The sequence below is a fragment of the Electrona antarctica genome (genome assembly GCF_951216825.1).
Source record: "Electrona antarctica genome assembly, chromosome: 12".
NCBI classification, from domain to species: domain Eukaryota; kingdom Metazoa; phylum Chordata; class Actinopteri; order Myctophiformes; family Myctophidae; genus Electrona; species Electrona antarctica.
In genome coordinates, this window is record NC_136793.1 from 24,052,898 (window position 1) to 24,072,937 (window position 20,040).

The 20,040-nt window shown below is 45.6% G+C and overlaps 1 protein-coding gene across 11 annotated transcripts in view; it reads right to left on the reverse strand.

The window, feature by feature from the left end:
• Positions 1-4,372: 4,372 nt before the first annotated feature.
• Positions 4,373-20,040, reverse strand: part of atxn2 (ataxin 2) — a 37,673-nt gene continuing 22,005 nt past the window's right edge. For 5 of the 11 annotated variants that reach the window (XM_079515226.1, XM_079515220.1, XM_079515225.1 and 2 more), the window contains 9 exons: positions 19,607-19,753; positions 18,218-18,235; positions 17,253-17,322; positions 15,593-15,789; positions 14,936-15,059; positions 13,435-13,635; positions 12,902-13,113; positions 7,480-7,657; positions 4,373-5,307 (listed from right to left, as the gene is read on the reverse strand). In XM_079515226.1, coding sequence (XP_079371352.1) covers positions 5,279-5,307; positions 7,480-7,657; positions 12,902-13,113; positions 13,435-13,635; positions 14,936-15,059; positions 15,593-15,789; positions 17,253-17,322; positions 18,218-18,235; positions 19,607-19,753 — 1,176 coding nt within the window. In that variant the 3' untranslated portion in view covers positions 4,373-5,278. The remainder of the gene's footprint in view (positions 5,308-7,479; positions 7,658-12,901; positions 13,114-13,434; positions 13,636-14,935; positions 15,060-15,592; positions 15,790-17,252; positions 17,323-18,217; positions 18,236-19,606; positions 19,754-20,040) is intronic. The other 6 variants (XM_079515218.1, XM_079515217.1, XM_079515221.1 and 3 more) reach the window with 3 other exon arrangements.

The window sequence follows — 20,040 nt, forward strand, 5'->3', positions numbered from 1 at the left end:
AAGATGCTAACCTGACTCCGCCAGATGGGGCAGCAGAGAGTACACTGGGTTCCCCCCTCCTGCTCCCATCTGGGAACTCTCAGGCATACTTGATGCTGGGGAACCCAGTGTACTCTCTGCTGCCCCATCTGGCGGAGTCAGGTTAGGAAGATGCTGCCTGTAAGACCATTTAAATCAAGCTTCTTTCAAATATTTGAAAATGAATTAATTGCTATTTCTGCCCAGGTCTGTTGGTGATTGGGGTGGGGGGGTCATCACTTCTCTCCTTGGGGTGGGGGGGTCATCACTTCTCTCCTTGGGGTGGGGGGGTCATCACTTCTCTCCTTGGCAAATAAAGATGCTTCAAGGAGGTTCTAATGTAGAGTGAATTCCCCTTTCCTCTCCTCCTCACACACCAACACATACGCAGTACAGACACATAGCATCCATGTCAATTTAAATAATAAGTGTTCCATGTATGGCCACACACAGAAAGCACATTGCCGTCTGTGTGTTTTCAACAAATCCATATTTTATTATCTTACTGATTATTTTATAGAAACACCTCCTCACCGAAAAACAAACAAACAAACATGTGAGTGAAGTTTCATTGTGGAGGAGTTGCTTCTAGAAACGGATCTGCCATCACTTTGGCTACTCCAAATCTAAGCTTCAGCCACTAAAGCAGAACGATGCAAAACTGATGTCAGTTTACCATTTAAAAGTAACTTCTTGATAATGCAACGGAAACTCATTGCTGTTTTTGTGGTATGCGTGTGGGTGTTTGAACCACGGCAATGGAACTCAAAAGACAGATTTGTGTACTGAAGCCAGCGTGAACTGGGTGAAACAGCAGGCCTGCATGCTAGCACTGGTCTCAGGCCTCAGCCTGTTGCACTGTTGAAAGTGCACCAGGCTCTCGTTACGCAGTGGTTCTCAAAGTGGGTTCCGGGGACCCCCAGAGGTCCTTGAGGGGGTTTCAGGGTGTTCCCAGCCAAATTGATAGTTAGGAAACAAATTTAACCTTATGTGTCTGTAATTATGTGTGTGCAAATGGAACCAAATGGACCCATTCCATTTGTACACTCTGAGTTAAATGAACAATGATGATACTACAGTGGCATATCAAGCTGGGGGTCCAAATATTTGAGAATCACTGCTATAGCCGTAAACATCTTCTCTTATGTCCGCGTGCTAATGTGTCTCAATTTGGGGGTCCTTAACATGAAAAGGTTTGAGAACCAGGTACTGGCCTGGATGAACTCAGAATATTGCAGTTGCCTGTCATAGCGCTCTTGAGAGTTCCATTTCCAGTTAACACCACTATAAAAGAGTGGAGTAGTGGAGTAGGAAGAGAGGCCATATTCTAGTGTCTAGGATAGTGGTTCTCATAATCAATATACCATGGCAAAATAGTAATTGATCACAGTTTAGATATTTGTAACAACACACACACAGAGAGAGAGAGAGAGAGAGAGAGAGAGAGAGAGAGAGAGAGAGAGAAATGTACTTAGGGCAAGGCAAGTCATTGTAGAACATGAACAACTTAATTTCCATCTCAGTGTGTAGTTCTCTACATCTTCACCAGAGCAACTCTGGAGAAAACCAAGGAGAAACAGAAAGTGTTACAATACTTTCAGTGGAACTGGAAGTGGGAGTGCTGATTTAGGGTCAGACCCATTCTTGCTTAGGGTCAAAAATGGACCTGAGATCAGTTGTCCTACATTGAAAATTGTCATTTATAACAGTGGGTTTCAACCAGTACACCACTGCCTAGAGATGTAGCACAAATAAAAGGTAAATCACAGCAATAATATTACAGCCCCACTTTGTTCCTCTATGCAATATGGGCTTGGATCAGCAACTATTTTAGCTGGTCCTTTTTTTATTGTCATACAAGTAAACAATTATTATCCAGTATGTGCCTTGGAATGTTGTGCCTTGAGATATCAAAAGGGTTGATAACCACTGAGTGTGGCAGGTTCATGAGCAGTTCCATTTAGCTCACGGTGTGAGGAAGTTCTGTTAATCTGTTGCCCTGAACTGACCTCGGTCTGCCTTCATCATTTGCATTCAATGTTCTGTAATCCTACACTTCAGTGAGAGAATGAATAAACCAACCAAATCAATATATCTGAAATAACCTCAAGATGGTGCTCACTTCCGTAGTTCCTATAGGAAAACAGTCCTATATGCTGAGCTCCATTACAACTAAATTACTATGTTCTTCCAAATCACTTGGTGTCCAGTTTTGTTGGATGGCAAATTGTTATGCTTCTTCTCTTCCAAACCAAGGCTGGGTTTCTCAAAAGGATCTGAAATCATTATTTTGGTTTGATTTTTGATCACCAGTGAAAGAAACACATTTCATACAGTATAAACATTAACCTATACATTAAAGAGGTAAGGATCCTCTACATTGGTTAAGAATCTTAATTGGTGCCGATTTGATCATTCTACCGTTCCATCACATGGCCAAAGATGGCCATTGTTCTTGGATACTTTTGAGAAACGGCAGTCCTATTCTAGTGCCTGACTGTTTTGTTTTCGGTTTGTCTTCTCATCTCGCTTAACACTAACTTAGTAGTTGCGTATTCACCATACAGTAAGCTAGCTTATTCAGAATTTATGATGTAGTTCTCTCTCTGTCTTGCCACTTGTAGTTGTAGTTTCCTGTTTTTTATTCCCGAGAAAAACAGAAAAGCAGGTTGATTTCCAGATGAACATGATCAAAGGAAATCCACTTTAGATTATTCCTCTCATAAATCAGCCAGTCTACCAAAGGAATATTTCACCTTCAATGGTTGTTTAGTTCATGTTATGTACCACAATCAAGAAGCTATTTTTTGACAAGGATGAGACATTTTCAGCAAAAGTACGGTTGGTCTTCCTCCCCTCACATGCTTGGTGTAACCCAACTGATCCCCAGCCCCTAGCCCCAACATTAGCAATTTTGCAAAAAGAAAGCAACGGTATCAGAAAATATCTAGACTATCGGCCTCTTCTCATCACTAATAGTTGGAAAGAAAGCTGCTGTTGCTTTTGCCCATTTCTGAAAGCTCAGGGCGTGATGTGGCGAAGAACTTTATAGTGCAATATGAGAGATGTCCATTGCTTAGCCCTCAAGTGTGGCACAATGAGAACATGACGACAGACACTTGACATGAATGACTGTAAAATCAGTCATTGCACTTATAGATGAAAGTAAAAAAATAAATAGAAGCACCAGCAAATTCCTAAAATGGCAAGTTCCCTGAATTCAACCTTGTTCAAATCAGGGCTTTTTTTTTTCAATAGGCTACTGCAGAATTGCTATTTTCTTTAATATTGCATAATCCAGTATCAAAAACAGCTCTGCACAAATCAAGTTTAATGCAGGTAAATATTCCCCCACAACCTTTGAATTTTATGCTTCGACTCTTTCCAGTCTCCCGGCAACGCCTTCTGTCTTAGTGTCTGTTTTAAAGAAAAACAAGTCTAGCTGGTGATTGTAATGGGTTCTTAATACTGTTGACTCCATGTTTGTTATTAAGCACTGTAAACATTCCAGTTCAATCTTCCCCTCTGAAGCCAATGACACCATGACAAAGCTTTTCCATCCATCATTGTTTGTGTTGTGATCCCGTTCAGTTATGATAAGCATTCTAAGTTATAAATATATATATATGAATATATCAACTGTATATTTGACATTTTGTAAAATAAAGCTAACCGAAACAAGCAACTTGTGACCCATGGTTTGTGTTCTCTCTAAAGTCCAGTGAGTTATGAGCATGTACTGTGGTCCTCATTTCTATAGCAACTATTTCTAACCCAGTCCTCCAGGCTGCCAGCGAACCAAAGACATGATCTTGCATGATACCACTACAAAGGTCTTCCTTGTTCAAATAAGTTAGGTTACCGGTATGTTCAGCACCACCTCAATTTTACCACACCTCCTATGCACATGGTATAAATACATGGTGTACCCACCCAACTCACATCAACTCTCATTGGCTTCATGCAAGAGCATGACAATAAATATATATATTATGTAACATTCTGGTCACCACCATAATTGAGGAGCATGACTAGATGGCCAGCCAAAAAAGGAGAGATGTCCCACATTAAGTTTAGAGATGGTTTAGTTAAATTTAGTTGTTTGACATGGGTTTTATGAACATTTTAAGGTAAGGTTAGGCATTGTTAGTATGGTTAATAATTATAGGCGTTGGTTAAGGTTAGGGTAAAGACCTGGAGGGGGGAGGGGGGGCAGATCTTCAGCCCTTTCAAGGGTGGCCATCTAGTGACAACTCATAATTGATGAAAAATATGTTCCTCACAGCAACACAATCCACATGGATCCTTGTGCGGTGACCCATTTCAAGAATGACAGAAGCACGCAGTTGTCCAGTTTTTAAAACTTTTTTATTGTTTTTAATTTTTTTTGCTCATTTTTTAAATTATTTATATTATCTACAAAGTAAAAGTTTCTTCTTTTTTTTAACTTAAAAGTTACACAATGGTCAGGTGAGAATTGGGATCTGATCACCTCAGCCATCAGTTTCATAAATAATGTTTTTTTACTCCTGTCCTCTGGCTGCCAAAATGTTGTGTTTGTTAATTCACAGGAAGCTTCTCGTCACTTTTGTTTTTAGTTTGGTTAGAAACCTGTTGTGTAGTTTGGAAACAAACGCAGCACATAGCAGCAGCAGCAATAGTTAAACAGTAAGGTTAATACTGTCTAAAACTTGGAAGAATTCTTTTTTTTTTCCATAACAAGGTGCAGACAAAATACAAGTTCCAGTTTTTTTCTCTCTTCTTCACTCACAATAATTTCCTCACTCTTTCATGCCTCTTAATTGGCAAGCTGACTCGTGTTGCTGTTACGGATCCCCTGAAGTGGTGTGTGTGTGTGTGTGTGTGTGTGGGTACTCTATCATGTATATGCATGTATGTATTATCTCTCCATGTGTGTGTGTGTGTGTGTGTGCGTGAGTGAACAGGGGCAGAATAAGGGTAGTCCTCTGTTAATATTAGAACGCTAGCTCGTTATAAACATGTCACTGCATCAGTCTGTTAACATTCTCTTATTGCCTGGTCTGGAAGAGGAGAGGAGGGGAGGGGAGGGGAGGGGGGATGGATTGATGGAGGGGGTGGGGGGGGGCAGAAAAGATGATGTGGTCGCATGTCTTGTGTGTATGACAATAGGGGAGGAGTAAGGGGGGGTCTGGTCAGGTGTCTTCATCATGTGGTCGTGGAGGTTCTGGTAGAGAAGCATGAGGCAGAGTGGGTCCCTCCGCTCACCAGCGCTGCCCTTCTACAGCTGCTGCTGATGGTGGGCTTGCACTGCAAGGGGAAGAAAAATACCATTTCGTTTAACCGCTTTCAACGTTTCACGTCCCTATTTCTGGCATGTCATTATATGGGGCGTCGCAACGGTCCATGTGTTGTGGGCTTGTAGATTATAGGCTATTTTTCACTACTCATTGTACAATCCTATAGACATTCGAGGTTGTCTGTACAACTGTGATGTACAGAAAACATCCACAGATTTTATTACGTTATGTGATGGTGTGCTGGAGCCATTTTTGAGTTGATTTTACAAGTGAAATATAATTTTTTGCAAGAATGGTTGTATATTCACTTTCGAAATGCCTAAATTGCTTTGTATCTTTGCTTTTATCTCTTCACTAGTCTACCCAAACCAAAAGTACCTGACAATGCCCGACACCCGTATGGGTACGGTTCTGTGTTCTATTATGTTCAGATTCTATTATCTCAGGTCCACGGTCTGTTCATTATGTGTAATATCCAAGTGGATCTGAAAAGACCCGTACTCTGTGTGAGAAAAACAAGTGATGTGGTTTACCTACGATCAGATTACTGGAGAATAAAACAAGGGGGGAAAACAAACGGTGAGCTGTGCATGTCTGGGTGACACATCAAACTATAATAACCTTCATGCATGTCTGGGTGAACACATCAAACTATAATAACCTTCATGCATGTCTGGGTGAACACATCAAACTATAATAACCTTAAAGCATGTCTGGGTGAACACATCAAACTATAATAACCTTCATGCATGTCTGGGTGACACGGTTTTGGGTGAACACATCAAACTATAATAACCTTCATGGCATCAAAGGTGCGATTCCTATTTCAGCCAAGTGAAAACATGCAATTTAATTTCAACGTCTTTGCTTGTAGGCTGCTATGTAGACTCCATTAAGGAGTAGCCCGTAAGTGGCACCTACTGGTAGAATGGCATTTTCAATAGCAATAGACTTGCAGATTTAAACCCGGAAACGTAAACACCTTTAAATGTGTTTACGTGTTTAAATGTGTTAAAGAAAAATAACATTTTCAATTGTTTTCCCCATATCATAATTTTTGCTCTGTGTGTGTGTGTACAGAATTCAAACTGTAGGATTGGTTATTGTCACGGACAGAAGTCATTCTTTCCCTTTGCATAACGCACCGGAGCGCACTCGCCTATTAGTTTGCATTGCACAGTGCGCCATTTCAGAACGCGTCCTTAATTAAGAACCTAACTGCAGTTGTGTGTGGCTCTCCGCGATGTCCCACTAATTGACTGGCTGAAGTTGAACTGTGTCAGAGAAGTAACAAGCGCGCAAACTTTATCCCCAAATTGTATCCCCCCCATCTCCGTGCTGACGCAGTGACTGCCCAGTTTCTGGTTTAACTTTACGCGCGGGACGCATGAATCTCTCCGTCTCTGGTCAGTGCGGGTTGTTGTTTATTTGCATGGCTCAGAAAAGAAGTAACATGAATACGTTATCGAGTGGTTGTCGGTGGAGGAGGAGAAGGAAGACATGTTCACGTTGTGAACGTGGAAGGTTCAAGGTAACAGCAGATTGTACTGAACTGCTGCTGGCTGCTATAATGTTAATATAGACCTATGTCTTCTATTGTGTTCTGAAGGTCGGGCTGCTGTACTGCCACTATTGTTAATGTTATATTTTGTATTGTGTTCTTATGGCTGCCTGGCCGGGCCGCTGTGCTGCACTGTGTGCCAATGCCCCCTCTCCTGTTGTGTTCCCCTTTCTGGTCTCTGTACCAGTGTGCGTGTCCCTGCACTGTTTAGTGTTTACTATTACATTTATATGTTTTGATAATCAGCGCTTTGCCATAGATACATACAGCCTAGCTACAGTATGTCTTTTCTAATGGGTTTCTGTGCCAGATTGGAGAGGCCACTGTGTGCGCAGTGCTCCATTTGACATGCTCCGTATTTGAGCGCGCACGCCACACCCCCACCCGGCACCCGCCCCCTGTTAAGGTCGTCCCCCCCCCCCCCCCCCCCCCACGTCATAAAACGACGAAAAATCACAACTCGTTAATGCCCTAGTGTTGGCTAGACCGCACTCTCGCATCGCATTCAATAGTTCATACGTTCATTTGATTAGCTGCTGAGCCAATCAAATGAATAATGAAACATAATACTCAATTTGTTACGGTGTAACAAAGTGTGCTGGTTTGGTCAAAGTAATGTACCTTGTGGGTGTGCCAGGTAGGAGAAGTGTGTGGTGGAAGAGACTGGGATGGGGTTGAGGGCCGTCTGTTGCATGGGGGGCTGGGGACCCCCTGGAGGACCCTGGGTAGCCATCAACATCATTGGGGGATGTTGGGGGGCCGCATGGTGAGATTGCACTAAACCAGACTGCATATGGGCCTGGAAGGGGCAAGAGAGAGAGGGAACACGTGGATATTGGAGTGTGCAAGGGAGCGAGAGCCAATCAGACTTGGATTAGGAGAAAAAAAAGAGAAGGGGATTAAAGAATGACATCAAAGTCAGTAAGTGATCTAGCTGACATTTCACCACACAGACATCCTGCCTACAGAATGCATACACAAATATCTCAATGCCATTAACAGGTGAAGCCACATGGCCGATCCAGCTCAAACAATCTTTTTACCAAGTAAAGAATGCCCTCTAGTGTCTCTTGGCTTTCTTGCAATTACCAACACGCTTATACGTTTCAACCACAACAGTAAAATGTTTTTTGGCATGTCATTCGTTATAGGTGAAAAACATTTTCATAGATAAAAAAAAATCTAAAAAACACAACGTGCTGTGAGCTTGTTGATTGGTTATTGTCTCCGGAAGGCGTGGCCGAGATTTAGGATTTCGAATCTTATGTTTCCGTCTGTTCGTCCGTCTGGGAGCAGCTAATCTCCGGCACCGTTGGACCGAACGCTGTGAAACTCCTTGGATCCAAGTAAATAAAAATAACTCACATCGGCCTGTTATAGCGTCACCAGGAGGCTGATATTTGCTAAACATTTGTTTTATATTACTTCTACATATTTTGTTCAAACATAACGATCGGTACACATAATCTCTACAATTGTGATCAAGACGAATCTGCCCGATTATGCATATTCCATCCTGATGGGCTAATTGGCTTCCAAAGTTTGCAGGAGTGGCTCGTTTTTAACAAAATGCCTCAAATCATGTGGCCATTGTTCCCCTGGCGGAGACCTGTGATTCGAGGAGTAAATCATTCTCATTTTTCACGCAACACCATCGTACGAGAAAGTATTACAATAAATAGAATAACAAAATAAACAAATAAAAGAAAGCAAAAGTAGAAAATAGGGCTTAAGTAGTCAAACACAACAAAGTTGATCCAAAGTGCTTCAAAGCGCGCGCACACACACCCCCACACCACAGCTTAAAACCAATTAGTAAAAGCTGTTGTCATCAAGGTCCTGCAAATGTACAATTTAGGCATTTTCCACAGATTGGGTGCGGAGTGGAGAAGAGTCCATGACACCTTGACGATGGCCAAGGTGCTAAGGAAAAAATCATTACTATGTTCTTGTTGACGAAAAATACAGTGAAACAAACAAAGAGCAGAAAGTAAATATTCCTGCTTTGTCCTCCTGCTGCTTTTTTATTGTGGAATATTATATGGAATAACAAGTCAGTATCGGGCAAGTAGGCACCCCCCCACACCCTCACTGTGAAGTGAGGAGCAAGTAGGCACCCCCCACACCCTCACTGTGAAGTGAGGAGCAAGTAGGCACCCCCCACACCCTCACTGTGAAGTGAGGAGCAAGTAGGCACCCCCCCACACCCTCACTGTGAAGTGAGGAGCAAGTAGGCACCCCCCCACACCCTCACTGTGAAGTGAGGAGCAAGTAGGCACCCCCCCACACCCTCACTGTGAAGTGAGGAGCAAGTAGGCACCCCCGCACACCCTCACTGTGAAGTAGGCACCCCCCCCACACTATCACTGTGAAGTGAGGAGCATGTAGGCACCCCCCCACACCCTCACTGTGAAGTGAGGAGCAAGTAGGCACCCCCCCACACCCTCACTGTGAAGTGAGGAGCAAGTAGGCACCCCCCCACACCCTCACTGTAGGCACCCCCCCACACCCTCACTGTGAAGTGAGGAGCAAGTAGGCACCCCCCCACACCCTCACTGTGAAGTGAGGAGCAAGTAGGCACCCCCCCACACCCTCACTGTGAAGTGAGGAGCAAGTAGGCACCCCCCCACACCCTCACTGTAGGCACCCCCCCACACCCTCACTGTGAAGTGAGGAGCAAGTAGGCACCCCCCCACACCCTCACTGTAGGCACCCCCCCCCACACCCTCACTGTGAAGTGAGGAGCAAGTAGGCACCCCCCCACACCCTTTACTGTGAAGTGAGGAGCAAGTAGGCACCCCCCACACCCTCACTGTGAAGTAGGCACCCCCCCCCACACCCTCACTGTGAAGTAGGCACCCCCCCACACCCTTTACTGTGAAGTGAGGAGCAAGTAGGCACCCCCCACACCCTCACTGTGAAGTAGGCACCCCCCCACACCCTTTACTGTGAAGTGAGGAGCAAGTAGGCACCCCCCCACACCCTCACTGTGAAGTAGGCACCCCCCCACACCCTTTACTGTGAAGTGAGGAGCAAGTAGGCACCCCCCCACACCCTCACTGTGAAGTAGGCACCCCCCCACACCCTTTACTGTGAAGTGAGGAGCAAGTAGGCACCCCCCCACACCCTCACTGTGAAGTAGGCACCCCCCCACACCCTTTACTGTGAAGTGAGGAGCAAGTAGGCACCCCCCCACACCCTTTACTGTGAAGTGAGGAGCAAGTAGGCACCCCCCCACACCCTCACTGTAGGCACCCCCCCCCACCCTTTACTGTGAAGTGAGGAGCAAGTAGGCACCCCCCCACACCCTCACTGTAGGCATCCCCCCCCACCCTTTACTGTGAAGTGAGGAGCAAGTAGGCACCCCCCCCACACCCTCACAAGTAGGCACCCCCCCACACCCTCACTGTGAAGTGAGGAGCATGTAGGCACCCCCCACACCCTCACTGTGAAGTGAGGAGTAGGCACCCCCCCACACCCTCACTGTAGGCACCCCCCCACACCCTCACAAGTAGGCACCCCCCCACACCCTCACTGTGAAGTGAGGAGCAAGTAGGCACCCCCCACACCCTCACTGTGAAGTAGGCACCCCCCCACACCCTCACTGTGAAGTAGACACCCCCCACACCCTCACTGTGAAGTAGGCAACCCCCTACACCCTCACTGTGAAGTAGGCACCCCCCCACACCCTCACTGTGAAGTAGACACCCCCCACACCCTCACTGTGAAGTAGGCACCCCCCCACACCCTCACTGTGAAGTAGGCACCCCCCCACACCCTCACTGTGAAGTAGGCACCCACCACACCCTCACTGTAGGCACCCCCCCACACCCTCACTGTGAAGTAGGCACCCCCCCACACCCTCACTGTAGGCACCCCCCCACACCCTCACTGTAGGCACCCCCCCACACCCTCACTGTGAAGTAGGCACCCCCCACACCCTCACTGTAGGCACCCCCCCCACACCCTCACTGTGAAGTAGGCACCCCCCCACACCCTCACTGTGAAGGCGCCCAGTAGGCACCCCCCCACACCCTCACTGTGAAGTAGGCACCCCCCCACACCCTCACTGTAGGCACCCCCCCACACCCTCACTGTGAAGTAGGCACCCCCCCACACCCTCACTGTGAAGTGAGGAGCGCCCAGTAGGCACCCCCCCACACCCTCACTGTGAAGTAGGCACCCCCCCACACCCTCACTGTAGGCACCCCCCCACACCCTCACTGTGAAGTAGGCACCCCCCCACACCCTCACTGTGAAGTGAGGAGCGCCCAGTAGGCACCCCCCCACACCCTCACTGTGAAGTAGGCACCCCCCCACACCCTCACTGTAGGCACCCCCCCACACCCTCACTGTGAAGTAGGCACCCCCCCACACCCTCACTGTGAAGTGAGGAGCGCCCAGTAGGCACCCCCCCACACCCTCACTGTGAAGTAGGCACCCCCCCACACCCTCACTGTAGGCACCCCCCCACACCCTCACTGTGAAGTAGGCACCCCCCCACACCCTCACTGTGAAGTGAGGGGCGCCCACTGTGGGTGCCACATGACTTCATGGGGGGCATTTACCTTCTCCTTTCTTGTGTCTTCTCTCTGTGTCTCCATCACTCGACTACTGCTCTGCTTCTGCATCCATTTATCCTTTCTCTCTTGTTTATGTGGATCTTCAATCAGCTGCCCTTTATGCTCCTTCATCTGTCTCCTTCCTCCCTTCTCTCTCCTCATCCCTTTATGCTCCTTCATCTGTCTCCTTCCTCCCTTCTCTCTCCTCATCTCATCTTCCACTGTCTACAATGCATACTGTTATAGTCTGACACAAACAATATATTTCTACTCGCATCAGCTTGGAGTCGATTAGCCTATAGCAATGCGATGATATTATTTTACCGTGGTATTTTAAAGTAAACCAAAAAGATCTGGTTCAAAAACCAGGTAATGGATCTGGAACAACACTGGCTTCACATTCAGGCTGATCACTGTCACTTGGCACAAATTTAGTGCTTGTTTCATATATTTGGGGTGCCTGGTGGACTCAACCAGTTAGTACACCAACCACATGCTCCTTGTGAGGACTTGTGGTCGAATCCAAGTCCTGGCACCTTATCTCATACTCCACGAGTAGATCATCAATTGCAGAGGAGCTTACATATTTCACCAATAGCCTACCCTTAGCTGTAAAATGGTAACCAACAGCTGTTCCACACAAGGCATTCGACTAACTAGTCAACCTTTCATCCTCATCCGTAACACATACCTGAAGAGCTAGCATAGCAATGTTACCATTATTTACAATGGGAATGTTTATAATCTAATGAGAAGATGGCGCTGCCATTTTAACCCATATTCTGCCACCTGCTGGACGCAGAGCCAACCGCAGACTGCCGAACCTATTTCAATGCAGCACACACTGGGACTCACATCCTGTTTGGAGCGTCCATCTTACTGCTAAATAAATAGAATCAATGCTAGCGAGCTAAAATTAAGCCATCCTAGACCTCCGAACATCGCGCATTTTATCCAAACCACGGAGAGCTCCGTAGATTAGGAGTTATTCAGCTTTTTAGTCAGCCTGTATAATGGGAGGTGGACGGTAGCGCGGTTGCGCAACCCGGTCTAGGATCGCTAAAGAAGGAAAGGCCAAGCCAAAAAAATTATAAAAAAATGGAAATCAGCGATCCAGTTTGATATCAATAATAAAGCTTATCAGACGGAGTATTACGCCAGAAGCAGTTGCCGGTTGGATTCCTTCTGGCGGAACGTTCTGTCAGAAGCAGTTAAACTGTTAAGATGTTCCATAGAGCAGTGGTCCTTGAAGGGATTCCAGGTGGTTCCCAGCTAAATGATATGGAACGTGGAAACCAAATGGTCCCTATATGGACAAAATCAACCGTCCAAATCAACCAAAGATAACAAAATATTCTAAGTCTTGGGTCTGAGAGCGTTCAGCGTCATCAAATGATGGTCCGTGGCTCAAATGCCGAATAAGTAATGGGCCTTGATGATCTGAAAAGGGCTGAAAAGCACCAGAGTGCTGGGTGACTCACCTGCTGCACATGTGCCATGTGGTTGGGGTTGTAACCGTGCTGCACCTGCTGGGGGTGGATGTAGACGGTCTGTTGGGCTGAGGGGAACGAGGCCTGGGGAGACTGGGGGTTGGGCCCTGGCGTCATGGAAGGAGGCGTGGGCGCCAGGGCCGAATACATCTGCTGCTGTGGCGGCTGGTTGGCCATGTGGAGGGCCTGGGCTGCTGCCGCCGCTGTCACACACGCACACACACACACACACACACACACACACACACACACAGCTTGTAGAGATTCTGCTAGTTTCAAAAGATCTGTATACATTTGAAAACTTGAAATGGCACATATTCTGCATTATGAGTACTTTTACTTTTCGTACTTTAAGTACATTTTGATGCCAAAACATTTTTAAGTACATTTTTAATTCCAGACTTTTATTTGTAGTTCTATATTGCAGTATTGATACTTTTACTTAAGTAAAACCCTTTGGGTACTTTTCCCACCACTGCGTTAACTCAGTAAGTGCCTTGTGGGCCATTTCTTCATGTATTCACCTGCCGCAGCCTGTTGGTGCTGTTGGTGCTGCACTGGGCTTTGGGCTGGGTGGTTGGGTGGGCCGCCGTGCTGCGGGGGCCCACCCTGCTGACCTTGGCCTGTGGGAGTGGCCGAGGGCTGGGGGTGCTGCGGGTGCTGTGGGTGGGCATGCAGCGTGGCACTGGGGTGTTGGTACTGCTGGGGCATCGGCCCTGCAGACACTGAAATGGAAAGGAGACAGGGTTGGAGAACAGACAAGCATTGTTTGCAGTTATGACATAGGAGCAATGCTGTTGTGCAGACTTTTGTTTTAAACGGTTATTCTTTGTCCAGCACCAGCAACGAACTGGATGTGTGCAACCCACTTCTGAACTAGTTATCCGGCAAGCAATTAACCATATTGTGGTGTCATATATAAATTGACATTGCTGTGCATATCATGAGCCTTCTCGGCCTTGGACATAGCAACTGTAGAGTCTGGGTCTGAACACAAGCCTGTGCAACTGTAGAGTCTGGGTCTGAACACAAGCCTGTGCAGCTGTAGAGTCTGGGTCTGAACACAAGCCTGTGCAGCTGTAGAGTCTGGGTCTGAACACAAGCCTGTGCAGCTGGATACTCAACTTCCTGATAGAGTCTGGGTCTGAACACAAGCCTGTGCAGCTGGATACTCAACTTCAGTCTGGGTCTGAACACAAGCCTGTGCAGCTGGATACTCAACTGTAGAGTCTGGGTCTGAACACAAGCCTGTGCAGCTGGATACTCAACTGTAGAGTCTGGGTCTGAACACAAGCCTGTGCAGCTGGATACTCAACTTCAGTCTGGGTCTGAACACAAGCCTGTGCAGCTGGATACTCAACTGTAGAGTCTGGGTCTGAACACAAGCCTGTGCAGCTGGATACTCAACTGTAGAGTCTGGGTCTGAACACAAGCCTGTGCAGCTGGATACTCAACTGTAGAGTCTGGGTCTGAACACAAGCCTGTGCAGCTGGATACTCAACTTCCTGATAGAGTCTGGGTCTGAACACAAGCCTGTGCAGCTGGATACTCAACTTCCTGATAGACAGACGTCAGGTGCCTGCACTGCCTGGTATGGCAGCTGCACAGACATCAACCGCAAAGCAATGCAGAGAGTTGTGCGGACAGTCGAACGCATCAGCGGATGTGATCCCCCCCCCCCCAATCGAAGCCCTGTATGACGATCGTTGCGTCAGCAAAGCTCATGGAATTATGAAGGACCCAAGCCATCCCAACCGCAGACTGTTTGAGATGCTGCCGCATGGAAAATGTCTCAAAGCCACTGGAAATAGACTGCAAAAAAAGCTTCTTTCCCCAAACAATCAGATGAATGAACTGATAAGAATCATAGTGAAACAGGGCAAAGGAAAAGGCTAGTGATTCATGTGCATTATGTTCACATTTAAATACATGTACCGGTACCGGCATTTTATTTTTGAGCAGTGGGCCTATACTGGATCCTCCTCTGTATGGCAGAGGAGGATCCACACACACACAGTGACCTACCATACATGGTGTGTGTCTGCTCTGGGTACTGTTGTGTAGAGGACGACACGAGGCCGGGCTGGCCGTGTTGTGGCGGGGCCATCATCCTACTGCCCTGCATCACTGGACTGAACACATGCTGTGCCTAAAGGAACACAAACCCACACACACAGGCATCAGTATAGTTAGACATGACCGCAATCCTGGTTCACGCTCTCATCACCCCCCATAATTGTGAGACAAAGGCACAAATTAAATCCGAAATGTGGATGGCAGAAAACCCACCAAGGACAGCGATTTTAGAAGAAGAGTTATGACTGTTATGACTCTTCCCTTCCACTGCTGTGCACTGAGAATATATATGCAATCCCATAGTTGGAACGGTGGGGCGTTGCTATGGAAACCGGACCAATGTTAAAGGCTTCCGTAGGCATCAACCATTATATAGACAGAGTCCACGTTGGGGTACGTATATATACGAACTTGGGATATGACGCCACCTAGCGTCGACGTACATACCGGTATATATATATACGGACTTGGGAAAGAAAGAATTAAAGGTGTTCCACTTCCCAGCAGTTGTAAAAAAGAAAAAAAAAGAAAATTATATATATATATATATATATATATATATATATATATATATATATATATATATATTAAAAAAAACTAAAATACCTGTGATTGGTAATGTGGCATCTGCTGGAGTTGCAGTTGCTGACTGGTGAACTGCTGTGGACTACAGGTGAAGTACTGGGTAGAATAAGCAGGGCTCTGTGCTACGATGGGAGGTCCTGCTGCCGAGGCCGGGTGCATCATGGTGGGAGCACCTTGGGGATGGTGCTGGTCTGATCTCTGCTGGGGCATGTTGGGCACTGTAGTTCACATGCAGGAGATGATGCCACGTTAATGAAGCAAAAAGACTCTTTCAACCCATTGACCCATTAAGACGGCGGTGGTGGCTCAGGGGTAGAGTGCCTGGATGGTAACCGTAAAGTTGCCAGTTCGAACCCGGGCTCCCCCAGAGTTAGTGTCGAAGTGTCCTTGAGCAAGACACTGAACCCCTAATTGCTCCCGATGTGCTAGTTGGTGCCTTGCATGGTTTCCGCTGCCATCGGTGTATGAATGCGTGTGTGAATGGGTGAATGTAATGCACAATCTCTGTAAAGCGCCTTGGATAAAGGCGCTATATAAATGCACCATTTACCATTTTACCTGAGACCAAGTTCTACAAATGTATTCTGAATCAGGACAGTTTTCTGTCATCTGTTATGTTTCAGTTGTCGTTTCAGTTGTTGACCCCAAAAAAATATGTGAAATTGGCCACGGACCGCGTCTCAAAATATGTTGTTTCAGGGACCTCCCAGAAGCAAAGATTTGATTAAAAATGTTCACTGTGAAAGAATACCATGTTAAAAAATGTGCACCCGTTTTCACGATTTGTCAAAAATAGCTGATCTACTAGCTCGTAGTGCAGCACTCGGTGCCATGCTATGAGCTTGTAGACTTTTTACAGCTAGAGTTTAAAATGATGGTTAAAGTGGTTCACAGATATAAGGCGACACAGATGCATTCAGGTTCAAATGGGTTAATGAAGCAAAAAGAGTAACGCATTAAGTCAAGACCTGAGGCCGATTCTACAAATGCCTTTGAAAACAGCAGTTTGCACTCTTTCAAGATTTTTTCAAAAATGTATAGCCAATGCTAAAATTACAGATGCTTTCCCGGTTTTAATGGGTTAAAGAAAAAAAAGAGAACTGGAATAGAGGTAGAGACAAGGTTTCAGAAATAGAATGAGCAAGAATGAGCAAGAATGATCAGTAGAGAAAGAAAATATATCGTTGCTGTCGGGAGGAAACAAACTACGGTAACTCCATTTTTGAGGTCTTTGATTTTTTTGTTTTGCATAAATCAGTGCTGAATTCGACACCCTTTACGTCTGTGTGTCGTTTTGAAAATATTGAACCAGTGAAAAGTATTAAAAAGCATTCAACTCCATTGGACCCTTAAACTGTCTGCGAAAACAACTCCACCACCTCTCCCCCTCTCATGCAAGTAATTGACAATATATAAAGTCACAACACCAACTTTGATGAGGCAGTATTGCATAATTTTAATAATATAAAGTTTTCTTCATTTCCTGGAAATGAGTTAGGTGGTTTCTTCCCAACAGCAGAGATATACAAGATCGAATTGTAAAGCTCACAATTGCGTCACATTGTGACGCTTTGTGAGCTTGTAGATTTGGCGTTTTCGATGTGTGACACCTGTGTACAATTAACTGTAAATCAGGCTTAAGGGAGAGACAGGAAGCAGAGAGGTTAGTAGCCGTTCTCACCTTTACCTGGTCTGTAGGGTTTAGACTGGCTGACAGTCATATGAGGCATCTGAACGTGGTACATCGGAGACTGGAGGGCGACGGTGGACCACAGAGGAAATAAAACAGGAGCAACATTTAAGTGTCATTGAACGCTTATTCCTCCTGCCAGTCAGAGTCACACCGAGCTCTAGGACCCCATTTCAGATGCATGAATTGAGCTTATCCTTGAATAAAGTTCAGTTTATGTTCAATCCGTGCGTGTGAAACTAGCCTTTTGAGCCCTGCCTTGGTAGTGGACCACCTGGCATCCCAAATGACACACACACACACACACACACTAATAACAGCATGCCTCGTGGACTAGGATAATGATCCCACCAATGTGTGAGACAGTGAGAAAGTTGAACTGCTCCGTTAGCGGACGCCTCATGCATTCTGGGATATGTAGTTTGACTAGGTACCACCGCTTGAAAGATGGTCTCCATCATTCATTCCTGTGATTTATAAACTTGCGCCATGCGAGTCTAAACATACAAAATAAACATGAACCTAATAATTTAAAACAGCATAGAACAACAACAACAATAGCAAAGGGCCTCCAAGTCTCCATTAGCTGGGGAAAAAAAGAAAGTTATCCTCTAAACAATAGCATTAAAGGTCCTAACCATGAAGACAGTTGTAAAGGAATTGCAATAAGAAGTTGGCAAACCAACATCTGATGAGCATTTAAGCCTGATTTATCATTGGTTACACATCCTATATCTCGCACAGAAAATAGCAGATCTATATTAAGTTCACAAGCGTAGACACGCTGTGAGCTTGTAAATTGGCTATTTTCCGTGTGACTCTGGTGTACAACGAAGTATAAATCAGGCATTGCTCATCAAGCAAGCAGAAACATTTCAGTACTGTTTGAGAGAAAAAGTATAATAGTAAAACAAAAAAAAGAAAGAAAAATAGAAATCTTAGAAAATGTCACAAACCTTCCAGATTATGCTTTTCTAATGGAGAGAGAGAGGGGAGGAGAGGGAGAAAGGGGAAAAAAAGAACCATTCTTTAGTTGGTCAACAAATTCTTTTTTTTTCTTCCTTCCTTTTTTTTTTCTTGGCGAGTGATGTTGGATCACCAAGTACTTCTTAAAGCAACTTGTAAAAGTGTATAAAAATATTTGAAACGTGTTATCTGACTGCATAATATTATGAATTGACATACAGTATCATATTATAAAAAATAAATAAAAAAAATACAGTATAAACATTACGTTCAAAATATTTTGTCTTTGGTGTAACATATGGTGTTTAGACCCGTCTCATCTAGTGATGTCTGACAGAACAAAGAGGAGGAAGGAATGGAAAGGCATGATAGATGTGCATGGCCTGACACACGTTTATCTGAGAGCACACACACACACACACAAGTTTATCTGTACGCATATATGAGAGCACACACACACACACAAGTTTATCTGTACGCATATATGAGAGCACACACACACACACACACACACACACACACACACACACACACACACACACACACACACACACACACACACACACACACACACACACACACACACACACACACACACACACACACACACACACACACACACACACACACACACACACACACACACACACAGTTATCTGTACGCATATATGAGAGCACACACACACACACACACAAGTTTATCTGTACGCATATATGAGAGCACACACACACACACACACACACACGCACGCACGCACGCACTCCGCAGAGAGAGAACATAATGGGGACTGAACAGAGAGAATAATGGATCAATGAGAGAATAATCTAGTAATGGAGAGATTAAAATGACTGACAAAGACAGAAATGATTAATAATAAGTAATGAGAGAATCAACAGGAACAATGTATTTCAATGTTCAGAATGTTGACAGGTGAGCTCCTTCCACAGTAGATCAACCAAGTTTCAATCAATTTGGACCCAAATTGAAGGCAACAATAATATGTTTCTATTTACAATTAATAATGACCATGGCCTCTGACCTTGAACTCTGGCTATCAGTGCAGAATGCTTAAACACTATACAGCTATGTTGGTACTAAACCATTGTGTGAAGTTAGTCATTCGACTGGAAGGGTCCCGAATGAAGGCAGTACAGCAATGAAAAGAAGAGGTTAATGGTTGGATGAAGGACATAGCATAATACGAGCTGTTGGTGTGAATAAAAAAAGAAGAACAAGAGGACAGACATGGAAGCATGCTGGGAGACTGCACAGCAGCAGGTAGAGTTTGTCATGAATATCGTCGCTGTCAGAGAGAAACCTTGTGTCGCCATATTTCATATTTTTATGCAATTCAGCATACTGTGTGTGTGTGTCTCACCTGTACTCCTGGGCTGACTGGTGTTAGAGGGTACATCTGTGGGAAGCACACTGTCTGGCCATAGACAGTCTGGGGCTGTTGGACCACGATGGAGGGGCTGGGCTGGCCCTGGGGCCTCGGGGGAGTAGGGGTGTTAGCTGGCTTCGGCTAGTGAGGGAACCCCAAACATAAGAGTCAAACACAAGTCATCAGTCAAACACAAACAGCCACTTAACCCCAATACAGTATACTTAGGTTATTGTCTCCACCAGGCCGAAGGCATGGGGAGAGAGTATGTTTTGCACTCCGTCCGTGTGTGTGTGTCCGTCCGTGTGTCCTTCAATCCCCGGCCGGGTCATACCAAAGACTCTAAAAATGGGACCCAGTGCCTCCCTGCTTGACACTCAGCATCAAGGGTTGGATTGGGGGTAAATCCCTGCGACATACTAGCGTCA